This window comes from Carassius auratus, chromosome 40 (genome assembly GCF_003368295.1).
Source record: "Carassius auratus strain Wakin chromosome 40, ASM336829v1, whole genome shotgun sequence".
Taxonomy (NCBI): domain Eukaryota; kingdom Metazoa; phylum Chordata; class Actinopteri; order Cypriniformes; family Cyprinidae; genus Carassius; species Carassius auratus.
The window spans coordinates 18,286,545-18,313,825 of record NC_039282.1 but is presented as its reverse complement, the minus strand read 5'-3'; the positions used below and the strand labels follow the sequence as shown (position 1 = coordinate 18,313,825).

The 27,281-nt window shown below is 36.7% G+C and overlaps 2 protein-coding genes across 9 annotated transcripts; both read left to right on the top strand.

Moving 5' to 3' along the window:
• Positions 1-440: 440 nt before the first annotated feature.
• LOC113058948 (IgGFc-binding protein-like) lies at positions 441-12,335 on the top strand. The gene is made up of 16 exons (XM_026227195.1): positions 441-444; positions 562-827; positions 1,350-1,688; positions 1,797-2,406; positions 2,658-2,857; positions 2,938-3,079; positions 4,454-4,782; positions 4,924-5,500; positions 5,580-6,181; positions 6,848-7,208; positions 8,270-8,418; positions 9,432-9,993; positions 10,811-11,013; positions 11,166-11,546; positions 11,652-11,938; positions 12,136-12,335. Exons 1-16 carry the CDS (start codon positions 441-443, stop codon positions 12,143-12,145), a joined length of 5,022 nt encoding a protein of 1,673 aa, XP_026082980.1. The 3' UTR covers positions 12,146-12,335.
• A 2,923-nt stretch (positions 12,336-15,258) lies between these two features.
• LOC113058757 (GTPase IMAP family member 8-like) lies at positions 15,259-26,673 on the top strand. Of its 8 annotated transcripts, none has more exons than XR_003278027.1 (8): positions 15,293-15,318; positions 15,618-15,708; positions 18,163-18,208; positions 18,327-18,405; positions 18,537-18,618; positions 19,955-20,106; positions 20,282-20,371; positions 21,979-22,628. XR_003278027.1 is itself a non-coding variant. In XM_026226949.1 (7 exons), the coding sequence occupies exons 2-7, from the start codon at positions 15,684-15,686 to the stop codon at positions 25,996-25,998; spliced, it is 2,043 nt and encodes a 680-aa protein (XP_026082734.1). In that variant the 5' UTR covers positions 15,259-15,318; positions 15,618-15,683; the 3' UTR covers positions 25,999-26,673. The 8 variants fall into 8 exon arrangements, 3 of the variants coding, with proteins under 3 accessions (XP_026082734.1, XP_026082732.1, XP_026082733.1); XR_003278028.1 differs by having other exon boundaries at positions 15,306-15,318; positions 15,635-15,708; XM_026226949.1 differs by lacking the exons at positions 18,163-18,208; positions 18,327-18,405; positions 18,537-18,618; ... (1 more) ...; positions 20,282-20,371; positions 21,979-22,628 and adding exons at positions 23,209-23,375; positions 23,640-23,886; positions 24,227-24,907; positions 25,002-25,748; positions 25,823-26,673 and having other exon boundaries at positions 15,259-15,318.
• The last annotated feature ends 608 nt before the right edge of the window (positions 26,674-27,281 follow it).

Sequence of the window (27,281 nt, the reverse complement as noted above, 5' to 3'; positions counted from 1 at the left end):
AATGGGAAGTACCATCAGCCCCTGGAGAACTGCTGAATTCTGTGGTGAGAGAACCCCGGGGCAATTGTATCCAGAGATTTTTGAGAAACTGTATACATGGTAATATTGTGTTCATACACAAGAGGTTTTGTAGGTATAGAGATAGACTTTCTAGCAAAGACACAGCATTTCCAGTTCCATTCATGTCAACAAAGGCCTTGCAAAATGTAAAGCAGGATATAAAAACAAAGATGCTAAGGATAGAAGGGTGTGTTAGGACATTCCGCACAAGGCTATTGAGTCCGAGATCAAACCTGACATGTAATCTAGCCTGGGTGTTTTCAAACTTTTTGACGCCTTGGACTCCCAAATAAGAGGATCTCCTTGCATATCTCCTCTTTCTGAAAATATAAAGGGAGCTATATTTTTTCCTATGGGAAGTCCTATTTATTACTGGGAAAATGGGTACATTATTTAAATATGTGTATATATATTTTGTACATGGTTTTAATTTTCATTTTTTCTTACATATTTGTTTGTCTTTTAGACAATTTTCTTAATTAAATGTCTTTGTTTTGTCAGGTGTTCAGTGTCCCGTCCACAGCCACTATGAGCTCTGTGGCTCTGGCTGTGAAGTCACCTGTCATAGTTTGGCTCCTCCCACTGGCTGTCGTAGCCCCTGTATGGAGGGCTGTGTGTGTGACGACGGCTACATCAGGAGTGGGGACCGCTGCGTCCCCTTCTCTCAGTGTGGGTGTCTCTATGGCAACCGCTACTACTTCCTTTACCAACAGTTCTATCCTGGCAATAACTGTGAGGAGGTGTGCATGTGTTTACCAGATGGCCAGGTATGATGACAATGAAAATATACTACTGTTCAGAGATTTGTTCAGACATTTTTAGGGGCCAATCACTTACTGTATCCATTAGTTTTCTTATTATTATTCTTCATCCTCCTCCTTTTTCTTCTTCTTCTTCTTCTACTTCTTCTTCTACTCTGGAAGTCTATGGCAACCCATAGAACAGCTTGCGGGATAGTTATTAAATTTGTCACACAAATAGAGGACAGCCTCTATATTAACCATAGCAAATTTGGAGTCTCTATTTAAAACTCTCTAGCGCCACCAATAGGCCACATTTGCACTCATATTTCTGCTAATAACTTTTAAACCTTAAGGTCTAAAAATCTAATTATTTTCTCCTCTGATTCCTTGGCTCATTCCAAGTCCAATGCATATTATCTGTTGTCTCATAAGAGGGATGTGACATGAGCTGAACTTGCCACATATGTTTTTTAGATCATTTTTTAAACTCATGTTACAAGTCTTGCCCCATGCAGAAACATTAAAACTGTGCTTTTCTATCCACAGGTGGTCTGTAAAAAGTCATCTTGCGGCCCCTATGAGAGGTGTGAGTTGGTGGACGGCGTTCAAAGATGCAAGCCAATCAGACAGGCCATTTGCGAAGCTTCGGGTGACCCACACTATGTGTCCTTTGATGGGCTGCGCTTTGATTTCCAGGGAACCTGTACCTACATTCTCTCCCAATCCTGTGGCCTGGAACAGACCAACCTGACCCATTTCTCCATCCAGGTGAAAAATGAGAGATGGTGGCCCAATAGATATCATAAAGTGTCTGTTACCCAGCAAGTGGCCTTAACAGTCTACGGCAGCACCATCATCTTAAGACAAAATGAGCCCCAGATCTTGGTAAGTGGAGGTTTGTCTGCTTGTGTTCTTCTCAATGAAGCTCCCATAATGTGATTTTGAGTCCCCTTAACGTGTAAAACTGATGTTGAAATACTCTCAATGTGGTAGGACTCTAATATGACACCATTCCCACAGGTCAATGGGGTTTTGACTAACCTCCCTTATAGTTCAAGCAGTTTAAATGGCCCCTTGGTCCAGGCCTATAAGGAAGGTATTTACTACATCATCAAGACTGGCTTTGGTCTCTACGTGACCTATGACCTGTCTTACCACGTCACTGTTACCATTCCTGACAACTACAGCAACAAGACCTGCGGACTCTGCGGCAACTTTGACGGCATCCCTTCGAATGACTTCCGTCTCCCAGATGGCAATATTACACAGGACGTAAATGTATTCGGGAGAGCCTGGAAAGTCGATGTCCCTGGAGTGATGTGTGAGGACGGATGTGAAGGCGACACATGTGTGGACTGTGATCTTCGACTGAAAGCCATCTTTGAGAAGCCTCCCTACTGTGGAGTTCTGGTTGATCCCAACGGGCCGTTTGCTGCCTGCCACGCTGTGCTGAACCCCTCAGTTTATCTCAACGACTGTGTCTTTGACACCTGCGCATCCGACGGCAGCATCAGGGTGGTTTGCGATAGTGTGGCGAGATATGCTTTTAGTTGTCGCAGAGCCGGAGTCGTTATCCAAAGATGGAGGACAGACAATTTCTGCCGTAAGTTTTTTCTTCTAGGGAACTTTATGATTCCTTATCATAATTTGTTAAAAATATATTTGAAACCTATTGTAATTATGTAATAAACAACATAGCTGAAAGAACTACTGGTCCAAAGTTTGCGGTCAGCCAGATTTGTTTTTAAGAAATTAATATTTTTATTTAGCAGTGATGCATTGAATTGATCAAAAGTGACAGTAAGGTGTTCTCATCCAGTCATTTACATATTTGTCTTCATCGTTGTGTTCCAGCAATGTCGTGTCCAGCTCACAGTCACTACGAACCGTGCACGGACGTCTGCTCTTCTGCTTGCCCTGGACTGACTACGATAATCCAGTGTCCTAAAACATGCACAGAGGGTTGCGCTTGTGACGAAGGCTATATGTTTGATGGCCAGCAATGCACTGAACATCAGCAATGTGGCTGCTATCAGCAGGGACGCAAGTATACGGTGAAGCGATGGCTTTGTGATCATTGTGTCTAGAATTCTTTCTTTTGTTGTCCTGTTTGTGACCGGGTTTGTGTTTTCAGGCTGGGGAGGTGGTTTACCTGGACCAGTGTCAGCAGAAGTGTCAATGTGATCCAGTGAATGGACTTACGTGTGAAAGAGCAAACTGTCCTAACGGCACACAGTGTTTCCTTAGAGCGGGAATGTGGGGCTGCTTTTACCCAGGTTAAGATGTGTAAAAAACATGAATAATGCACCAAATTACTAGAGTTGTTCCGATTCCGATACTAGTATCGGAAATATCTCCGATACCACAACAAATTCTGGCATCGGCATCGGCGAGTACATGAACCCATATACCGATCCGATACCATTTTCTTAAAAAAGACCTAGTTATGACCGCAAGCTTTGCCTAACCGCTGCACGGTTCTTCTTCGCTGCTCAAAATGCATTGAAAACACAGGAAGTTGTGCTGTTGCCACAAGCAACCCCTGTTTAGAGCAGCGAAGAAGAAATGAAAACGCGTTAGCAGCCCTTATCTATATATGACTGGATCACTCATCACATTCTAAACTGCCAAAAGACAGTGAAGCCGCTACTATATTATAGATCAGTGGTTAGCAGTATGTCTCTGTAGTACCGGTAGTTACAGACTCTCGAGTATATTCAGTACCGGCAACTGCGTTCAGTCGCTTCCGTGTAAGTCAAAACGCAGGGCTCCAGACAGTAGCCGAATATATACTAGTGTCTGTGAATATCAAACTGCAAAATACTATTTAAATATTACTCCCGCAAAATCTACATCTCTGTGGGTGACTGGCACAGATGCGCGAGAGCTCGCTGTTTTGTAGTCTCTGCTGTGTGTCATGAGGACACAAACGCATAAACCGTCACTTCATGAGAATTTACCGTTTCATTTGAGAATACTGTCATATCATAAACACAGACACTCAAAGATCTTCATGGCAGCCCATTAAAATAAATGTTTGGTTTACATGAGTAAATTGACAATATATAAAGCTACTGTTGTAGCCTACAGTAATAATAATACATCTCTATAATAATAATAATTATGCCTAGATGGTTGCTTGTTTTTTACTTGTTAGAGATTATCTGATTAATAGATCTTTTTTTATATTCCTAGACTTATTTGTTGCAGTTTTTTTATACAGTTATATTGTAAAACTTAAATACCTTTTTTAGTTTGCGGTGTTAGATTTTTGGCTGCATTTGAAGTTCTTTTTTGCATAAGAAAATAAATAATACTGTCAAATTCATGTTAGATAATAAAAATACTGTAATAAATACAGTAGTTCACCATGTATTTGTTCATGTTTTATTGAGGGATCTGTCTGAAGCACACCATAAAAAAATTCTAGCAATTTACACAGGGCTAGTAGTATATACAGCTGTATATACAGATATACACCCAGGTATCGGATCAGTACTCGGTATCGGCCGATACCCTGAGCCCAGGTATCGGAATCGGTATCGGGAAGAGAAAAAGGGTATCGGAACATCTCTACAAATTACACAACATCTTTAATCGGTTATTAAATTATTTTTTTGTGTGTTTTATCTCACTGCTTCTGTCTACAGATCCATGTCAAGACCTCCACTGTCGAGAGAAAGAGACATGCGGCTTTGAACACGGCAACGCTGTGTGTGTGCCCCAGTACAACAGCACATGCTGGGCCTGGGGTGATCCGCACTACCACACCTTTGACGGCCATGAGTATAACTTCCAAGGCACCTGTAAACACATCTTGTCTAAGACCTGTGGGAATCTGAGTGGACTGGTGCCCTTCTCTGTAACCCAGAGCAATGAAAACCGCGGAAACCCTGATGTGTCTTATGTGCGAGAAGTAGAAGTTACTGTATATGGCAGCACTTTTACCATGGTGAACCACCATACAGGACAGATCATGGTAATGATGTTTATACCAGCATTTTAAACATACATACTCACTCACATTCATGGGTCATAAATATAAAATTAGACCTTAAAATAATGTGTTAGCAATTTCTTTACATTAAAGACCACAATCAGTCTGTTTTTCCTCTGTCAGGTGGATGGTTTGTGGTTTTATCTTCCTCTTGATCATCTTGACGGCCAAGTGAGGGTGAGACAGAGTGGCAATGCTGCTCTTTTGGAAACTAACTTTGGTCTGCGTGTCTCTTACACTTGGGGCTGGCGGGTTGATCTGCATCTTCCCAGTAGTTACTATGGAGTTGTGTGTGGCCTGTGTGGAAATTTCAACGGTAATGGTGGAGATGAGTGGAGAGACCCTGCTGGAGTCCTTCTGCCAAGTCTTTACCAGTGGGCAAAGAGCTGGACAGCAGAAGACAGCATCACATCTGCATGTCACGATGGCTGTGAGACCAACTGCCCTGTTTGCTCTAGTGACTTACTTGCCCTCTATGAAACGGACACTTTCTGTGGTGTCCTGACGTCTACAGGCCAGGGTGTCTTTAGTGCATGTCATGCTAAAGTGAACCCACAGGCGTTCCAGCAAAGCTGTGTGTATGATCTGTGCTTCAATAATGGAGACCGAAGACTTCTCTGTCAGGCTCTGGAGACTTATGTCGATCTGTGTCGTCGAGAGGGTGTGATTATTACAGATTGGAGACAAAAATTAAATTGCTGTAAGTTTGATGAAACACTCAATGCACGCATTTGTTTTCATTAACTTTTAACCATGAACATCTTCTTGTTCTTCAACAGCTATGAGCTGCCCGCACAACAGTCATTATGAGGGATGTGCATCTCCGTGTCCAGCAACGTGTCCGTACCCAAATCAACAGCCAAATTGCACTGGTACCTGTGTGGAAGCCTGTGTGTGTGACAGTGGATTTGTCCTCAGCGCTGGCAATTGTGTGCCCACCAGTCAATGTGGCTGCTTTTATGAAGGCGCCTACTACCAACAAGGCCAAACCTTCTGGGCTGATGAGCGGTGTCATCTGCTTTGCAAGTGTGACCGTAACTTAAGTGCAGTAGTGTGTCGTGAATCATCCTGTGCTGTCGGTGAGAGTTGCTCGATTGTTAATGGAAGTCGCAGTTGTCAGCCAGTGAGTCGCTCTGCAACATGCACAGGCTCAGGGGACCCACATTACCGCACATTCGACGGATTCCGTTTTGACTTCCAGGGCACGTGTGTGTATCAGTTGGCAGCCCTGTGCCTTTATAATGCGAGTCTTGTACCTTTTAATGTGACGGTTAAGAATGATCATCGTGGGAACGGCGCGGTGAGCTTCACTAACACTGTCAATGTGACTGTGAATGGATTCACCATCACATTGACCAGAGAACATCCGTATCAGTTACTGGTGAGTGCAGTCACATGATAATATGAAAATATTTACATTAAACAAAAACTGAAGGATATTTGGATCCATTAATGATTCACACATTTGCATTGAGCATCTTAACAGGGAATATTTTATTTGTTGCACTAATGAATATATATTACAAAACAGACTAGTGTAGTTCAAATCCCCAAACAAATGACTTAGTTCTTTTAGCTTATCAAATCCCTACTGAATGACCAGCACAGTCTAATTGCCAAAGAAATAACTGAATTGGTTCTTTTTAGTGAATCAAATTATTATAGAATATTCAGTGTAGTCCGATTCCCAGACAAAAGACTCTGATCTGATTCTTTTTAGTGAATCAGATCAATAGCATGCTAACAATATAGTTTGATTCCTGAAACGTGGCTTGCATGGCTCTCGGTGGCTCATCAAAATCTTGACAGTTATTAAAACACCTGTGTAAACAACACATTTATTGCATTATTACAATTATTTTAATGCAATTAAATAGCTTTCTTGTTTGTTTGTCCTATTGTTTTCTTCAAAAATACTAAAAGATTTATGAATGGAACTTTTAAAGTACTGGAATTAGAATCAGAATTGGAATTCTTAAATTCTTTGTGTTTCAATGAAATGAGCACTCCTGTAATAGTAAACAAATGTGTTTTAATTTCTCTTTAGTTCGATGGCCAGCTAGCAGAACTTCCCTTTTGGATTCAAGATGTGTTTGTAGTTGTCCGCAGTGGTAACATTGCTGTTGTGAAGACAAACTTTGGTCTCCAGGTGACCTTTGACTGGTCCAATGTGGTCAGCGTCACTTTGCCTTACAATTACAGCAGTGCAGTCTGTGGACTTTGTGGAAACTTCAACGGTGTTGTTCAGGATGACCTTGTGATGCACAATGGTATGATGGCACCCAATGCCAGTAGTCTGGGACAGAGCTGGCAGGTTGCTGCAACAGCTGGCTGTTCCTCAGCTGGTTGCCTTGGTGCTGGATGCTCAACCTGCACTGCGACCCAGAGGGAGAACGCCCAGCGCTACTGTGAGATCATCACAAACCGGACAGGGCCTTTCAGAGAATGTCATGCGCAGATTGATCCCAGATCTTACCTAGAGGATTGCATATTCGACACCTGCCACTTCCAAGGATATCAGGCTGTTTTTGTGTGACGCAGTGACAGCCTACGCATCTGCTTGTCAGAGTCAAAATCTCACTGTTCACCCGTGGAGAAATGCCACATTCTGCCGTAAGTAACTAGCTGTTTTTATTATTATTATTATTATAACTATTATTATTATTTATTGTGAATATGAAGCTAATTATGTGTGCTTCATGAAAGTAAAATGAAATATTAAACAGATTCAATAACTAAGCTCAAATCATTGTTACTCTTATAGACTAAATTACTGCCAAACATATTAATTAACAATTTTTTGTGTTGTCAACAAACAAACAAAAATTACACAGGCTTGGTTTTCGTAAAATGTTAAATGAATAAAATCTTTGAATATTTGTTTTAAATATTATATTTATTTAACAAAAATGTTATCTTCTAAAATTACATGCTGAATTTAATCATGGTACATTCATTATTTTAGTCAATGTAAAAATAATAATTCTAAAGCAGTGCTGATTTATCAGTACTAAAGCAGTATTTAGAAATACCTGAAAAAGATTATATTTTTATGTTTTAATTTTAGTATTTATATGCTTTTGCCAGTTTTATTCATTTTTTATATTTCTATGTACTGTAGCTTAAATTAGTTTTTATTTCAGTATTTTTATTTGTATTTCAGTTTTAGTTTTAGTAAACAGTTTTTTTTTACTTCCTTTTTAAATAAAAATATATTGTATCTAATATTTATATTTTTTATTTCAAATAGCAGTTTTTTTTTTGTTTGTTTTATTTAACATTTATGCATTTGGCAGACACTTATCCAACGCGACTTGAATTCAAAGTACACATTTGATCAATTCCTGGTTTTAATTGAAACCCATGACCTTGCATTGCTAGGACCATCCTCTAATGATAACAACAACAACACTGGTCAAAATACAAACTCAATGAAATAAAAATGAATACTTTCTCTGATCTATCACAGCTCCGTCCTGCCCACCAAACAGCCACTACAACCCCTGTGCTCCAGGCTGTACTGAGACCTGTGTTAATCTCTCTGTGCACAACTGCAGCAGACCCTGTGCTGAGGCCTGCCAGTGTGATCGGGGTTACATCTTGAGCGGCCAAACCTGTGTGCCACAAGCAGAATGTGGCTGCTTCTATCGGGGACGCTATTATAACAAAAACCAGATGTTTTATTCCCATGAGCAATGCTTAGAGCGCTGCGTGTGTGGGGCAAATGGAACTGTTTCCTGCCAGAAATCAAGCTGTGGTCCAGGAGAAGCGTGCAGGGTGGTGAATGGAGTATTGGGATGCCACCCTGTCAGTTATGCAAGATGTGTGGCTTCCGGTGACCCTCACTACATTTCCTTTGATGGCAGGAGGTTTGATTTTCAAGGCGCATGTGTTTATACACTCGCTAAGGTATGTGATCGGGCTGAAGGACAGCTGATGAATTTTTCTGTGGACACACAGAATGAGCAGATGGCAAACACAAAGGTTTCTGTCATCAAGAACTTGACTGTGACTGTTTACAACCTGACAATCAGCATCAGACGAGGCGAACGCTGGAGAGTCGTTGTAAGTCTTCATCTAGTCTAGAAAGAAATGTACTACAGTATCCGCAAAAAATATGAAGCAGTTTAGACTTTTTTCAACATTGATAATATAAGAAATCTTTCTTTCTAGCTTAGAAAAAAATTAAATTTAAATTTTAAAATACATTCAAATAGACACATTTTAAATGGTAAAAACTCTTAGTTAACAGTGCATAATGTTTTCCATATTCTAAATTGTTACCATTTTTACTGTATTTTTGATAATTTAAAGGCAATAAATGCTGCTTTGGTTAGCATAAAATATTCTTTCAAAAACATAAGAAATACAGACATAAAAAACATTGTAAAAAAAAAAATACAAACTTTTGAATGGTAGTTGTTACATATTATAAAAGACTGTGTATGTTTAAAAAATAAGATAAAGTATTTAAAGATAAAAAAAAAAAAAAAACCAATATGAAACAACTGAAAAACAGAAGTAAAAGTGTAAAGAATGTTCTGTATGTTATGCTGGTTTCCACATTTTCAAAATTTGAAAGAAAGGTAAATTATGCTGAAATCATATTTGCTCTTGGTTCTCTTTCACAGGTGAACAATGGATTTTTCACCCTCCCTTCATCTTTTGGCCATCAAGTCACCATTAACCAGGTTGGTCAAAGTGTCCAAGTGCAAACAGATTTTGGCTTGAGAGTTCTGTATGACGCCAGTTACCACGCAGAAGTCTATGTACCCTCAAACTATCAAGGTCGCATGTGTGGACTTTGTGGAAACTACAATGGCAATCCAGCAGATGACTTCTTGTTGCCCAATGGCACACAAAGCGCCAGTGTCGATGCATTCGGACAGACATGGGCATTGCCAGCAACTGATGTTCAGTGCGGAGGTGTAAGTTCCCCACAGCAGTGTGATCAGACCAAAGCTGAGAGATACCGCAGAGATGATGCCTGTGGCCTTATGGCAGCTGTCACTGGTCCCTTCAGTGCCTGTCACGATCAGCTGAATCCTGAGCAACATCTGATTAACTGTGTATTTGACATGTGTGTTACGGATGGAGACAGAGCGATACTGTGTGAAAATCTTCAAGCTTATGCCATTACTTGCCAACAAGCCGGGATACAAATCATGCCATGGAGAAATAGTTCATTCTGTCGTAAGTTTGTAAAGCTGTTCTTCTTTTTATCAATGCTTTTAAGTTATGTATTGTAATCATTGTGCTTCATTTATACACCAGCGGCCAAAAGTTTGGAAAATACTAGATTTTTTAATGTTGTGTTCACCAAGGCTGCATTTTGTAGTAATATAGTGAAATATCATTACAATTTCAAATAACTTTTATATTTGAATATATTTTGGAATGTAATTTATTCTTGTGATGCAAAGCTGAATTTTCAGCATCATTACTCCAGACTACAGTGTCACATGATCTTTCAGAAATCATTCTAATATGGCTTAAAAAACTTTTTTCGACTTAAAGTTTTTGTGGAGACCATGATACCTTTTTTTTGGATTCTATGATTTAAGAGGAAGTTCATTGAACAGCATACAGTATATATCAAATATTTTTTTGTAACGTTATAAATGTCTTTATTGACACTTTTAATTAATTTTATACATCTTTGCTGAATTAAGTATGAATTTTTATCCTACTTGTTTCTTGAGCATCAAAAAAGCATATTAGAATGATTTCAGAAGGATCACGTAACACTGAAGTAATGGCTGCTGAAAATTCAGCTTTACACCACAGAAGCAAATGACATTTAAAATACAAAAATATTTAATGTTTGCAAAAAAAGAATATAATAAAATAGAAAAGTTGTTTTAAATTGTGATAATGGTGAGTATGAGATTATCACAAAAAACATCTTTTGAATGATTGTGAACATACTGTATCATTTTTAAAAAAAAAATATGACAATAACCTGATGCATGTTATTTAATATGTATTTTTGCATTTTCTTTTTTTCAAGCGATGGACTGTCCTGCTAACAGTCACTATGCACAGTGCTCTAATAACTGTGTGAACACCTGTGCCAGCCTTAGTGGCTCCGTTAACAACTGCCCAGATGTTTGCATGGAAGGCTGTCAGTGTGATGAAGGTTGGCTCTCAGATGGTGATGCATGTGTGCCTGTGGGAGACTGTGGATGTGTCCATACTGGCAAATACCTAAAGGTGAGATTTAATGCTTCTCAAGTGATTGTTACTGTCTGGTAAGAGCTTCTCATTTTCAGGGCTGCTTATCCTCAGATTTTTCCTAAAATTATGATTTCAGCCATCCATCACTCAGCCAAGAGTGCCATCTTTTCTCTGATCTTTCCACATAGCTTGGCGAAGTCTTAGTGACTGACACCTGCGACATGAAGTGTGTGTGTCGTACTGCTGGGCTGCTGGAGTGTGTAAGACAAACCTGTGCCAGAGGAGGGATCTGTGAAGTCCGGGGTGGCCATCGAGATTGTTACACTGATCAAGGCCGCTGTGTATTTGATGCCAATGACCAGTTGCAGTCTTTTGATGGTGTGACGGGGAAAGTGGAGCGGCCGGGAGTCTTTCAAATGGCTTTCTTATGTGATCAAGAGTCTCCTGACTGGTTCCGTGTGGTGTTGGATCTACATGCATGTGCTAGGAATGATTCCAGTAAAGTGACAATGGTCCACGTCTTCTTCCAGAGCATGATCATTACAGTCAACAATCAGTGGCACAGCTGGGTCAGTGGAAAAAAATTCTATAGTATTTCTTCTCTGAGAATATTTGTTAAAAGTATTTTACAAAATGAAACTGTTGAAAGCATATTTCTCTTGGTCTCTCAACAGGTGAATGGAAAGAAGATCTCGTATCCCTTTATGTCTAAAGAGGGGGTGTCAGTCTCGTCCACAAATGAGGCTGTGATCATTGAGAAGGTGTCTACCATGAGACTGACTTTCTCTGGCACTGGAGAGGTCGTGTTATCCATTAGCACAGTCCTGACAAACCAGATTTGTGGAGCCTGTGGCAACTTTAATGGAGTCACAGCAGATGATATGATGACTTCTGATGGGAGAAACTCCACTATGATGTCTCTAGTTGCATCATCCTGGAATGCTGAAGACTTCTTTACATGGTAAGTACTTGATGCATTATTGTTGTTTGCTTGTGACAACTCTGCTAGTTTAGTCAAACTAAAGCCATTGTACAATGATTTAATGTAACTGTAATGCCTAAATCATATAGACATTGCAAAATAAATCACATTGGTTGCATTCCATTAAATCATTAAATGTTAACCATTTTTTTATTTTTTGTATGCTTTTATTACAGTGAGGTGTAACAAAACTGGGAGGAAGATATTGCTACTAAAGCTGATTTTTATCTAATAGAGGAATTGTAAATTGTATTTAATTGCACATTGGGGTTTAGCATGAAGCTTTGGTGTAAAATGAAAGATTCCTGCATACATGCTCAGTATGTTTTTAGTCTGATCTTATTATTGCACTTTTATGATTTGAGATTAAGCACATTAAAATACACATCTGAAATCTACCCCCAAAATGTGTCCTCTTTTCTTGATTATGACTATGTACACAAAGCCCCAGTAGATGGCAGCAAATAGCAATTCCTTACTTGAACATTCTGGTTTTTTAAACGCCATCCTCCTAGCAATCTTTCAGCCCCTGCTGGACGAAAGTCACATAACCTGTTTAATATTCATGAGCAAATGTTTGGTCATAATTTTGGACTTAACTCTTTTAAACCATTTAATGTTTGCCACCTCTGCAAGAGTGACAATGCTGTGTTTCTTTGTAAGTGTACTCTGGATTATTACTATTATTATTATTTTTATGAATTGATTTATTACTTTGGGGTGATTTCAGTTAGACTTTATTTAAATAAGATATTAAAAAATATACTGTAAAGATTATTTAAAATGAATTCACATAAAAGTCACACGTATGTTATGATAGAAACAATATCACAGGAGTCGTTGTATTATGTAAAGTATGAGCCAGTGTGATTACCTGCATCTGATACAGCATTCATTCTTCAGCTCAACCTCACAATAAAACTTACTTTGAATGTCTGCTGAGGAAAGCGTTATCTTTGGCATTTCATCTGTTAGGGGTGATTTCTGATGATAGCACTGCTCACTGCGTTTGTTTGCTACATCTTACAAAGTGTTGTTGCAAGTAGAAATCTTTCCATATAAAATCTCTTTCAGTGTAAATCTCTTTACTGCTGACTCACTTTTAACAATGTATCTAATCACACTCATAAAAACACCTTTCTCGTCACTAAATACTATTATTTTAATAATATGTATATAAAATATTTAAATGATAATAAAATTTAACAATCAACAACAAAAACCATCATAAAAGTTAAGCTATTCAGTGGAAAGTATAAAAGCAGCACTAAATTAATTGTCACTTCATATAAGGATTATACAGAAATATTGTATGAGATATAAATAATTATAATTCATGTAGTCTTACTCCTAATGTAAATCTAATAAATAATTAGCAGCAAAAGTCGGGGCAGTTTTGCCTCTAAAATCATTTCATTGTAAACTGCTAATTTATAGCAAGAGATTCAAGGGAAGTGGCTTTGTTGCATGTATGTCACTTTGCCCACAGATGATAGTCCGGGTTTATGCTTTCTAACCTTTTTTTATATTATTATTATTATTATTATTATTATTATTATTATTATTATTATTATTATCCATCAAACAATAAATGATTACATAAAAGGCAGAACAGATAGAAACTCTACAGGAAAAACTAAGAAAAAAAAAACACATCACACATAATATATTTTATGATATTCTTGAAATTAACTTTAATTTTTTATCTTTTTTGGGAATGCAGTACTTGTGAGGTAACACCCAGGCTTCTTTTTTTAAAAAAATGCCTTTAGTAAATAATTATTATTATTATTTCTGGAGAATTTGTTGAATATGCTTGGTACTTTTTTCTTTTTTTTCCCCTTTTTTTTCTACTTCCTTCTAAGGTTAAATAAGTTTCCGATGTCACTCTTACTAAAACTTACATTACATTTTACAAGATGACTTATACCAAAAGGAACAGCTTTTAGCACTGCATTTCTATTCTATAAAAGGTAAGGGGAAAACAGACATCAGTTAGGCCTATTCACAAGACAAAAATGGGAAGAATTATATTCCTGTTAAACCGTGTAGAGAAAGATAGATTTATCATTATATCTGAGTTGTTCAATAAAAGAAAGAAAGGAGAATCCATTTTTGCCTCATGATAATAAAGAAGAGAATAGAAAATGTATACAATTTATTTTAACTTTGTATTTTTTCCTTGATATATTTGACTAAGTCGTGACTAAGCATCTTAAAATATCATCTGTAGTGCTTTAATAAATTAGTCCGTCCTTTAATCTTGCTCCAATATACAATAAATTATGGTAGTCTATGGTATACTGTTTAAAAAATAAAAGCAAATCCTATATTCACCTAAAGATGAAAACTGTTTTCATCTATCATCCTTATGAAACACTCAGAATATGCATTTTGATTTTTTGTATTATTATTATTAAAGGTTTATAGAAAGAAAATCAATAAGGTCCAATGTTGTTTGTATTTGTTTGTATTCTGCAGAAAGAAGTAGTCATAGGTTTTAAACAACTTGAGGTTCAGTTTAATATATTTAATTAAATATTGTAATGGTAGCACCACTGCAGGACAGATTTCTGCTTTACTTCCAGAAAACTATTTAGGACACTGTAGTCACTCTACATTTGATGGGAAAACAATGTGCAAACAGTATGGGGCTCTCTGAAAGAGACTCTCTCGCATACCCAAATTGCTAATTTAAAGAACGCAAAAACTAATTGTCTTGAAATATTTTGTAATTTTAATCATCTCCACATTGTTTCCCCCCCTTCAGAATCCTATACATTACACACTTGAAAATGGACTTTCTGAAATGAGATTATTGATGCTTGTGCCGTTTCTGAATGACTTTCTTTCTTTTTTTTTTCTGCAGAACACAAAATACATTAATGTAAAGAAAAAAAAACAGGTATTGTTAAAATAAATATTTTATGTTACACTTAAGAAATGCATGATTTTTACACCAATTGCTATTGTAGGAAATGAACACATTTAGCAGTTAACAATTAAATATTGTTAAAATGTGTTTTGTTCAGTTCTATCCAGTGTTTTTTGTTTGAAAATGACATCGCTATTTTGGCTGAAGCACAACTTTGTTAATTTAAAGTAAATTTATTTGCACTTTCCCCCCTTTTTACGTTTATGCATGTGCTTTTGGATCTTTAAAAGCGTATTTTTATCAATTTAATTTTGCATCAGGTTTATTTTAAGACTCTTTTGTACTGTATTCTTTGTGAATCGACACACTAGTTTTACTGGTAGCAGTTAAAGTGAGAGCACGAATTGTGTCGCTGTTTGATTGGCTGCTCTGAAGCAACACAAAGCACTTTCACTTTCACTTCTGACACGACGTCTCTAGACTGGTATGACTGGTTTTACTCTCTATTTGACACATCACGTTACATGACAATATTAACAGTATAAAAAAAATGCTTTTGTTGATTACCGTTGATAAATCAGGTACCCTGTTTTCTCATAAACACGACTGTAAATAGGAATACTGATGAAGAAAATTTGCTAGCTAACTGAGCAACTAGCTTTCGGTTTCTGTGCCTTTGTAAACAACTTCTTTAGACTACGGAGAAAGGCGATGTCTGTGAAATATTCAAACTTGTTCAAAACCATGGCATGCACACAACTGCAGTTGTGCTTTATATCAAAGGGCTGTCTATATCAAAGGGCTGTCAAGAAGAGTTAAAGAGAAGTTTTGGATCCGAAGCTGGTAGTCATGATGAATCTCAGTTCATTTGGAGGTATGTCAAATGTTAATTTTCGAGCTGTTTTATTGATTAAATTAATAATTCATCTTATAAATAATCCACTTCAGTATTACATTACATTAGATTTCAACTCGAAATTAGCAACCCGTAACCGCTGTTCAACAATCAGTTTCACATGATCAAATCTAATAGCCTGTAAAAGAGAGACAAAGTTAACACTTTCTATGAAGCCCATATTTATAAAACATTTTAAGGGTATCCTTAAAGTGATGTGACATACAGCCAAGTATGGTGACCCATACTGAGAATTTGTGCTCTGCTTTTAACCCATCCAAAGTGCACACACACACACACAGCAGTGAACACACACATACTGTGAACACACACACACTGTGAACACACACAGTGGACAGACATTTATGGTGCGGTGCCCAGGGAGCAGTTGGGGGTTCAGTGCCTTGCTCAAGGGCATTGTGGTATTGAAGGTGGAGAGAGTGCTGTACATTCACTCCCCCCACCTACAATTCCTGCCGGCCCGAGGCTCGAACTTGCAACCCTTGGACTGCAAGTCCAACACTCTAACCATTAGGCTACAAATGCATTATAAAGCATTATAATGAATGAATAATGCATAAATCTTATAATATGTTGTACTCCCCTAAGTATTCATAAGAACAGTTATAATATATTATAATATTTACTTATTTTTGCTTATAGCTTTTAAGAGTATGATTTTTAACACAATGAACACGTTGCATCTACCTTTACAAAGGATCATATTTATCATAGTCATAATGTATTATAAGTATCATATCTTGCCATTTTTCTTATGCTACTTAAAGTGGCCAAAGACCACTTATAAGTAGTAGTAGTAGTAGTAATAATAATAATGATGATGATGATAATAACATTTCTTTCAAAAAGCCATAAGATCAGGTAATAGATCAGATGAGTGTGTAATACGACACATTTGCTTTGAATTTTTTGTATTTTTTTTATTGTAATATCAGTTATTCTTTTGATGGTACCCTTTAGACAGCTGTTGATAAGTAACTCTGCAACTATATCAACTAGCAGTCATTAGATTATTAGTATGTCTGCTAGTGTAAATATATGCTAACATTTTATTTTGATGGTCAACGGATACAGATAAACTGAATGTAAGTGTCTTTGCAAGTACATCAACTTATTCTGTTGTGCTAGATTCTGCCATTCTTGAGCGTACTTATACTCGAATGAGAGTTAGTTGGCATGTAGTTGCAAAGTTGCTTATAGTCGATTGATTAAGGGGACCATCAAAATAAAATGTAACCATATAAAACATTGCATTTTAATGAATTAAGCTCACATCAATAAATTAACATTACCTCCACAGGAAACACTCAAATAACACTTAACATCTAACCACTCACAAGCTGTAGTAAGATACTGTGCAGATCTTAAATAAACAATGTCAACATATGATACAGTCAATTATACTGTAAATGAAGTAGATTTAATATGGTGCTCATTGTCTTGTGTGTTATAAATAATCATAATCTTAAACTTTTAAACACAAAGACATAAGTATTATGATGTATTATAATTGTTGTTATGATTATTCATGAATTGATCTAACATATACATTTATTTTATTTTTTTTATAATGCATTATGCATTCATTATAATGCCTTCAGATACCCTTATAATGTATTATACATACAGGCTTTATAAGAAAGTGTTACCAATAAGGGTAATACACGACATGAAGGCAGTGTAGTTGAGTGCATTAAATTGCCAGGACATCATATACCAGCGGTAGACTTTGTGCGTACTAACATTGCCTAAACGTTTCCTCTCTGCTTCCGGACTATAACTACTAACAACCACTAGTAGGTTATGTTTAGAAGTAGTGTTGTGACGGTGATGAAATTTTTCTACTGGCTAATCGACATGTCACAACACCGGTAATAGCCCACCGGTATCACAGTGGGGTAGGGTGGGGGTTGTGTGTGTTGGAGTCTTTCCTATTTCCCTCCCTAACTAAAAATGCTCGTGCCCATTTTACTTTCATTTTCAAATTAGGACAATTCGGTAGCACTTTATTTTACAGTCCTGTTCCTCATGTACATACTATGTACATATTATAGTAATTACAATAACCATGTAATAACTACACTGTAAACCCTAATGTTGTAATTAATAAAGAAATCAAGTTAACATAACTTCACATTACTTATAACACCAAGTTTTGCCATCAAAACTTAAACAGGTGTGTTTAAATTACTCATTGGCAGTAAAAATCTTTTGAATTAAGATTTTAAGTGTTATTAACTCAGAATTTCCATTTATTTAAATTATTCGCTACGTCTCTGTTTAAAAATGATTGGTCGCGCTTGAAATTCTGCCTTGACAACAGCGCCGATTGGCCAATATAACACAAGGCGGGAATTGTTTGTCGAATTTGCTGAAGACGCAGCACTGACTGCGGTTCACAATCATTTGCAGGAACACCTGAAAGAAGAAATAAATAATACAGTTAAAAGTTAAATAGGTAAGTAAAGGTTTAAACACAACGCATAAATATACACACGTTGTTTTTTTATTTCCTTATACGTTTTATTGTCATATTATTTGCATGTTGAAAATACGTTTCCGTTTTACTCTGGCAGCGGGCCAGCTGCACAAGCAGCCAGACGGGCGTTAAAGCAGGCGGGAAGAGAGTCGTCGTGAAAGACCCAGAGTACGCTGGTAGGTAGAATAATGGAAAAATATACATTTAAATTTTGCTTAGTTGCCTTTGAGTATTTTTCGAGTTATAAACACGTTCGTGTTACCAACTTTCTGTAAGAACATCTGAATTTCCCGTTTTCCTCCTGTAGGGACAGTAACATTAGCAGGCAGGTGGTTATGAAGCAGACGAGGAGGGGGAAGAGTCGAGGCCACAGGAGTAACTTTACGCTGGTAAATTTTGCTTTATTGTCTGCTATGTTTTATTTTATTTTTTATACAATTGGACTTAAGGTATAAATGCGTTTAAGTTAAAATCCCCTAACTTCCAAACATAGCCAATGTTTTACAGACTAACTTAGCGCTGTTGTTTACAATAGACCTAAGCGTGATATTGCGGCTCGAACTTCGAGAAAAATCTATTTCCAGACACTGAAATGTCTCTTTGTGTAATTTGTGAAAGGACGTTTCTTTTATTTGGTGTAAAATTGGGCTGCCGCGTGAATACTGACTTATGCCTAACGTTAATCGTTATAAGAATTTCTTTGGTCGGTATGTTACTAAAAACCGCAGACCTTTTCCCGCCTGCGACGCATTTACAGAGATATTATTAATTAATGAATGGTTATGTGGAATGAAATTATATGAAATGATAGGTCTATGCAAGAAACTAAACCTCATATATTACCTTTAATTCACAGCCTCTGCAAACAAAGCTGAATTTGTTTACTACAGTCTGGAACACAAGCGTAAAGATGTAACGTTATATCAAACTTTGGGAATCTGTCAATCTTCCCGATTTGAGATCACACATGTGAATGTAATTTTGCTTTTTTAAACGGGTTGCAACATTAAGGATAGCAGCAAGTATCATTTTGATGAACAACACAACAGACCCATCTCCTCCTGACAGCCTGGAGCGCAAGCACCCTGATGCGTGGTTTATTTACAACTAGCAGGATGTGCAAAATGGTACTTGCTACTATCCTTGATGCTGCAACCTGTATGAAAAAGTAAGGTTGTTCACATGAGTGATCTCAAATTGGGAAGATTGAGTTTTCACATATTCCCAAAGTTTGATATATCTTTACACTCGCACTCCAGACTGTAGAAAATACACTCAGGGCTGTTTGTACAAGGTAAAGGTAATAATGTTATAAATAATGTTGCTTGCATAGACTTATCGTTTCATTTCATAAGACACAAATATATCATCAGGAATCACAATTATTGATTTTGTTTTGCTTGTACACGTTTTTTGACAATCAAAGGGATGGTTACAGTTGACTTTCATTATATGAATAGCCAAAGACAACAGTTTCAGCTAAAAATCTCCCTTAATGTTCTGCTAAATAAAGTCGCCCACATCTTGGATGGCTAGAGTGAGTAAATTGACAGCAAATTTTTATTCATGAATGAAAAATCCTTTTAAATGTAAGTAAATAAATAATTAACCTTTTTTTAATTAACACATTTTTGTACCTTTGACTGGAATTAACTTGTTATCTTAAAAAAAAATCAAGCACACCATGCATGCATGTTGTTACTTTCCCCTTCTTAATTTTTTCAGCTCCACGTGGAGTTTAATAGGATTGCTGGTAAGATCTTGAAAAGGGAATTTTACGAGACCCTTGACCAACATAGTACATGGCTCTTGGACATTTTCAGAGCCAGAACGGGAGTTGCTGGTCAGCTCTTGATGAACCTTCTGAAGCAACAAAGGTTAGTTAGAAGTCCCAATAATTTATCCTAGAAATATCTTAGAAGATAGTAGATTGATCCTTATAAACTGCAATATAGACTTCATAGTTGATCTCTGATTAAATGTTTAAAGGCTATAATAATGTATTATTATCAAGTGGTTGGATTTAATAAAATTTTATTTTTTTCACACAAGCTATCAGAGCCAACTGAAACTGAACTTTGGTGCTTAAAGGACTACCCCTTTGGTTTGGAGATGACTCCTGCTTTCTTTAAGATGTGTTTGGTAAGTGTTCCAAGGAGAAAATGTCCAAAAGACACCCTCTCACCCTCTATACACACTCTAACACATTCACAATCTCGGTCATTCACACACACTGTATCAATCTAAAGGGTTAATTCACTCAAAAATGAAAATTCTGTAATTCATTGACTCACCCTTGTGTCATTCCATCTTTAAGACACAATAGATTTTTTTAAATGATATTCTGTAACTTTATGTCCCTCCATTGACATCCAACACAACTACACTTTCAAGGATGATAGGAAAGACTTTGTTGCAGTACTCTGTACTACTGTACTCCAGTGGTTTAACCTCAATTTTCTGAAGCAAAACGAGTGCTATGTTTGTGCAAAAAAAACATAATTTACCAGTGTAATTGTTTATCTGCAACGCCCGTTCAAGACAGTATCTCATATAGCACCAAAACGTGTGAGTTTTGTATTCATGTGAGAGCAGACGTAATTGCGTGACCGTGCATTGGAGATAATATTTTTTTATAAGTTGTACTTTTTTTTTTTTTTTTTGCACAAACAGATTACTTGTGTAGCTTCATGAAATTGAGGTTAAACCACTGGAGTCACATGGATTACTTTAGTGATGTCTTTCATACCTTATTGGACCTTGAAAGTGGTAATTGAATTGGATCTCTAGTATGGAGGGACTGAAACCTCATGGGTTTCATTAAAAATATTTTAATATGTTCCGAAGATGAACGTAGGTCTTTCAGATGTGCAACAACACAAGGTTCAGTAATTAATGACAGAATTTTAAATTTTGGGTGAACTAACCCTTTTAGGTTGATATTGATGCACTATATGTGAGACATCGTGTGAATGTGTAATAAAAAATGAAAATTCTGTCAGTAATTACTCACCCTCATGTTGTTCCAAACCTGTAATACTTTTGTTCATCTTCGGAGCACAAATTAAGATATTTTTGATGAAATCTGAGAGCTGTCTCACTCCTCCATAGGTTTCTATTGTAATTGTAACTTGCCGGCCCAGAAAGTTAAAAACATTGTTAAAATAGTCAAAGTGACTACAGTGCCTCAACCTAAAGTTTATCAAGCAATGAGAATACTTTTTGTGCGCAAAAAAACAAACAAAATAACGTCTATTCAACTATACATTGTCCTCTTTGTTTCTCTGAGTGAGTTCAAGTAGTCTAACAGTGCAGCACTTCTGGGTTGTACGTCAGAACGTAGGCTCACTATTGGCCAGCATCACACACATGACCAGCATGAGCCTCCGTTCTGATGTACAACCCAGAGGCGCTGCGCTGTTACATAACGTAACGCTACGCTTGATAAATTTCTGGTTCAGCCACTGTGGTCACTTGTACTATTTTAACATGTCTTTACAAACTTTCTGGGCTGGCAAGTTTAAATTACAGAGAAGCCTATGGAGGAGTGAGACAACTCGGATCATAAAAAATATTTTAATTTGTGTTCCGATGATGTATTACTTCGTTGAAACAACGTGAGGGTGAGTAATTACTAACAGAATTTTAATTTTTTTGGTGAACTAACCCTTTAAGTTGCACCTTTTTGAAATGTAAATGAGCTTGCATGTATGTGAATTAATTTTAATTTGTTAATGTTTTTTCACTAGATGTCCGATGATCACCGCTCAATTCTTTATGTGCCAGTGGGGATTTTGATAGTTGAAGATGGGACAAGATGGGTCTCCCTCTTCGATTGGAATCGTAATCGAGGGAAAATTAGTGATGGACAATCTACATGACCTTCCTGAAAAAGCAATTTGCCTTCTGTTCGGACTTATATATGCATTGCACCTGAGTTACCCAAAGTCACTGGGATACATGTTTGACTTCATTCAGCGGATTCTACTTTCCTTGGGGCAGAAAGACCTGCAGCCTAAAACACAATCGTTGGCAAACCAGCTGTTTGGCTAAAATCGAGAAATTGCTTGGCGCACTTTTAATTGCAACACATTTACATTAAACATGGTCTTTTGAAAATGAGACTTAAAAATATGAGCTTAATGTTTTTTTTTTTTTTTAATGTAAGTGTAATGTTCTGTAAAAATGTAAGCTTACTGTTAAACATGAGCTCAATATTTTAATGTGACTTAAAAATGCAGCTTGCTGTTAAAAATATGAGCTACTGTTTTCTAAAAATGTGAGCTTAAGTGCTGTTCAAGTGTCTAAATGTGACTTAAAAATATGAGCTTGATATTAGTAATGTTTCTTAAATTAATGTAAATGTATAAACCAAATAAAGCTGTTAATGGAAAAACAATATTTGTATTAAATCATTAAAACAAGTAAACCATATAAAACTCAAAAATGTAAGTTAAGTCTATTTGCCTTTTTAAGTTATCTGTACTTGAACATTTAAGTTAATTCAATGAAGAGACCAACATTAGGTCAACTCAATTGAATTGAGTTGTCAATTTTGCCATTACTCAATTTTACTTACGCAACCACTTTCCTCAAATCATTTGAGTAGTCTCAACTTATTAGGGTTTACAGTGTAGGTACTAACCCTAAACCTACCCCTAAATCTAACCCTACCCCATGTGGTTACCTTGTGTTACCAGAACTTTCTTAGATAAATACACTGTAAGTACACTATAAGTACATGTTAGTACACGTACTGTAAAATAAAGTGGAACCGACAATTCTGCATCAATTACTTTGATGGACAACAACAACAAACTCACTTTTGTTCTAACGGTTGTTAATATAAATCTATTATCATACAAATCTACCTAATATTAGCATACAGATATTTTCACATTGTTAAGATTTGTGAGGGAAATTATTTAGCTTGTTGTTTATAAAACACATAGGCTTCTTCTTTCCTGGTTCTCTAACAGAGCTGCGGATCATTCTTTTGGGTCAAAAAAATGTTGGGAAAAGCTCAGCAGGAAACACTATCCTGAGTAAAAGGGAATTTGACTTGAGGAAGAATGTGCATTGTGCGGAAGCATGCAGTGAAAGAGCTGGCACAAAGATCACTGTGGTTGATACTCCAGGCTGGTGGGGAAATTTACCCTTTGAAGAAAACCCTGAACTGTGCAAACAGGAAATCATCTTGAGTGTGACAAAATGTCCTCCAGGACCTCATGTGCTGCTGCTGGTCTTAAATGTAGAAACACCGTTTAAAGAAAACGAAAAAGACATCCTATGTGAAAATATTAAATGCTTTGGCGAGGAAGTATGGAGGTATACAATAGTGCTGTTCACCTGTGGAGATCAACCAGGAAGCATAACCACTCAACAGTTTATTGAGGATGAAAGTGAAGTACAGTGGCTGATAGAGAAATGTGGGAAAAGATATCATGAGCTCAATACTAAAAACTGGGGCGATGGATCTCAAGTAACAGAACTGCTTAAGAAAATACAGAAGATGGTGGAAGGAAACAGAGGCAGACATTATGAAATAAACAGAGAGATTTTGCAGAAGGTGGAGGAGAAGAGGAGAGAACAGAACAAGAAAGCAACTGAAAGAAGAATGAAGATTCAGCAGCTGAAAGACAAGACCAGAACAAGTGGTGAGCTCTTTTTTCTAACTCTGTTTTTTTATTATTGTGGTTTACCAGAAATGGTTAAAAAAAAAAAAAAAGTGATTTGAGCTAAAGAAATGAATTTGACCACTGTCATCAGATTTCTTTCCTGATTTGAAATATGTTACTAGAATGTAACCTTGACAAAGACTTTTAGAGTTTTATACATTTCCTCTTTCAAGCAGATATAAGAACTAAATATTTACTTGCTTATTACTTATTTATGTAGACCTCTGTTGTCAACATGATGGTTGATGTAAATGATGTAAACTGTTGACGTGCTGTACTGTACCATAATAGAGCATACATTTGGTTATCATAAATAAAGGTCTCTCAGCGTTGAGGATGGTGCTGCTGGGTTATTATGGATCTGGGAAGAGTTCAGCAGGAAACACCATCCTGGGAAAATCTGCATTTGATTCCAAAAGATCATTGACATCTGCAGTACGAGAAGGAGATGTTGCAGGAAGACACATCACTGTGGTTGAAACTCCAGGCCGAAGAAGAAATTTCTCTTCAAAATACACCCCTAGACTCTACAAAGATGAGATTGTGTTGTGTTCATCTCACTGTCCTCCAGGACCACATGCCTTTCTGCTTGTCATAAGAGTGGACGTTTCTTTCACTGAAGTTTACAGAAAGGCAATAGAAGAACATGTTGCTCTTCTTGGTCTCAATGTCTGGGACCACATGATTGTTCTCTTTACCTTTGGTGACTGGTTGCGAGACACAAGCATTGAGCTGTTCATTGAGAGTGAAGGAGAAGCTCTTCAGTGGATAATAGACAAATGCGGGAACAGGTATCATGTCTTCAACAACAGAAACACAGATGATGGCAATCAAGTGACAGAGCTGTTTGAAAAGATAGAAGAGATGGTTGCAGGAAACACAGCACGCTGTTTTATGATTGATAATCAGCATTTAAAGGATGTGCAAGACAGAAGGATGAAAGTAGAAAAAATAGTAAAACACATGCAAAAAATAAATGAATTTAGACATTCAAAGTCAGGTGAGTAAATCATGAAATTGTGGTTTAATGGTGCTTTACATAGTTGCATTATAATTTCATTAAGTAATGTTCATGCTCTATTCTCTTGTATAAGGAGATTCTAAACTTTCTCAAATGAGGCTGGTGTTGCTTGGATCAGGTTGTTGTGTCAAGAGTTCAACAGGAAACACAATTCTGGGTAGAAACGCATTCAGCAGAAAAAGGTCAGAAGAGAATCTCAAAGAAAATGGGGAGGTTGCAGGAAGGAAGCTCACTGTGGTTCATACACCAGGATTTGAGAAAGATTACCTTACTGAAAAAAGACTTGAGGATGCCAAACTAAACATTTTGAGAAGTGTAACCGAAGGCTCCACTGGAACACATGCTTTTATTGTAGTCCAGAGTGTTAACTGTTCCTTTGCAGAGGAAGAGAAAAGTGCACTACTGAAAATCATGGAGCCTCTCGGCGATAGAGTCTGGAATCACATATTGGTTCTGTTCACTGTAGGAGAAAAACTAGGAGAAACTCCCATAGAGTTATTCATTGCAAGTGAAGGTGATGCTCTCCAGTGGCTCATTGAGAAATGTGGGAACAGGTATCATGTTCTCAACACTAAGAACTGTAGTGATGGATCTCAGGTCACAGAACTCCTGGAGAAGATCGAGCAGATGGTGACAGCAAACAGAGGACAACATTATGAAATCGACAGAGAGACTTTACAATGTGTGGAAGAGAAGAGGAAAGCAGAGAAAAGAAGGATGAAGATTCAGCAACTGGAATATGAAACAGAAAATGTGATGGTTGGAAGAACAGATCCTCTTCCAAGTAGAAGAGCACGTAGTATGGATATCCCTTTAAATGGTAAGTTTAACTTTTATCTGCACACCATAGTTTATAAAAAGGCTTTTCTGATATATGAACTTATTTCTTTGCAGTCGCTGAAGTCTGCGATCCTTCTTCGGGAAGTTCAGCTTATGTGTCCATGAGCGTCTCATCAAAAGAAACACCTGAAAAGTTAAATTTCAGCAAGTCACTGTGTTCACAAATGACCTCTGGATGGGAGTCTCTTAACTCTATTCCAGATTCTGATAAAGAACCTGATGTAGAATAAGATATAGATCCACTTTTATAAGTGTGTCAGAAAATACGGCAGAACTATTATATAATAAAAATAAAATTGTAATATTTTTTTTTTTTTTTTACTTAAGGCTACAATTTTTTCAGTTTGTAACTGCACCTCTTTGTTGCCCTCTTTTATTTCTAGAATGAGCTGGAACAAAATAAAAATAAATAAAAACAGGATTAGGCCAGTATTAGGTTATGAACACAACTCTATTATTCTTTTGAACCATTTTATTTTATTGTGTTTAAATTGTAAGTTGAATTGTAGTTTAATTTTTATCTGCACACCATAGTAAAGTATATAAATAGTTACTTTTTTTTTACTGATATATTACATTTACCTAAATTCATTACTTCAGACTTATGTGCCCTCTAGAAGTTTGCGTTCTGCAAGTGAACGTCCTTGATTGTGCCATCCCAAAGAAGCACAGTCACTTTTATGGACTTGAAATGAAATGTTTCGTGCCCAACTCAATCCGAGCAGCTCATTAGCCATCTCTAAAACACATCTCTTCCATCATTATTTGACCCTCTGACTCTACCACTCTATTGTAATTCTAATTCTCTAACTACCTTTCTAATCTTTTTGTATTCTATCTATTTTATTTTCATTTATTATACAATTATAAAAAGACCCGTAACACTATTGCTTTATTCTTTTTCTATTCTATCTGTTTTCTTTTTATTAATTATATTATTTAAAAGCCCTTGCTATGTGTACTGTGTTTAAGCTGAGACTTGTATAGCACTTATACTGTATATCATTGCTCTTTTTGTTGTTTTTGATTGCTTCCATTGTACTCATTTGTAATTCGCTTTGGATAAAAGTGTCTACTAAATGTAAATGTAATGTAAATATATGAACTTGTTTCTTTGCAGTTGATGAAGGCTACTTGCAATCCTCCCTCTGGATATGTGTGTGTGTGTGTGTGTGTGTGTGTGTGTGTGTGTGTGTGTGTGTGTGTGTGTGTGTGTGTATGTGTGTGTGTGTGTTATTATCAGTGGAAAGGTGATAATATTTATATGATAATATCTTTATACTAATAAACCTAACTAAAATTACAAGATATAAATAATGCTCAAACCAGACATTTATAAAAATACCATTGAAATGCCTAACTACATTCCAGTAATGCTTGTGTGTTATTATAAGAGTAGGTTACATTATATCACCTATATATCACATTCTGTTTTGCACAAATTTACTCCATGATGACAATCATAACTGCTTTTTAAAAAATGTTGCAACTGTATGTATGACTTTATCCTTAA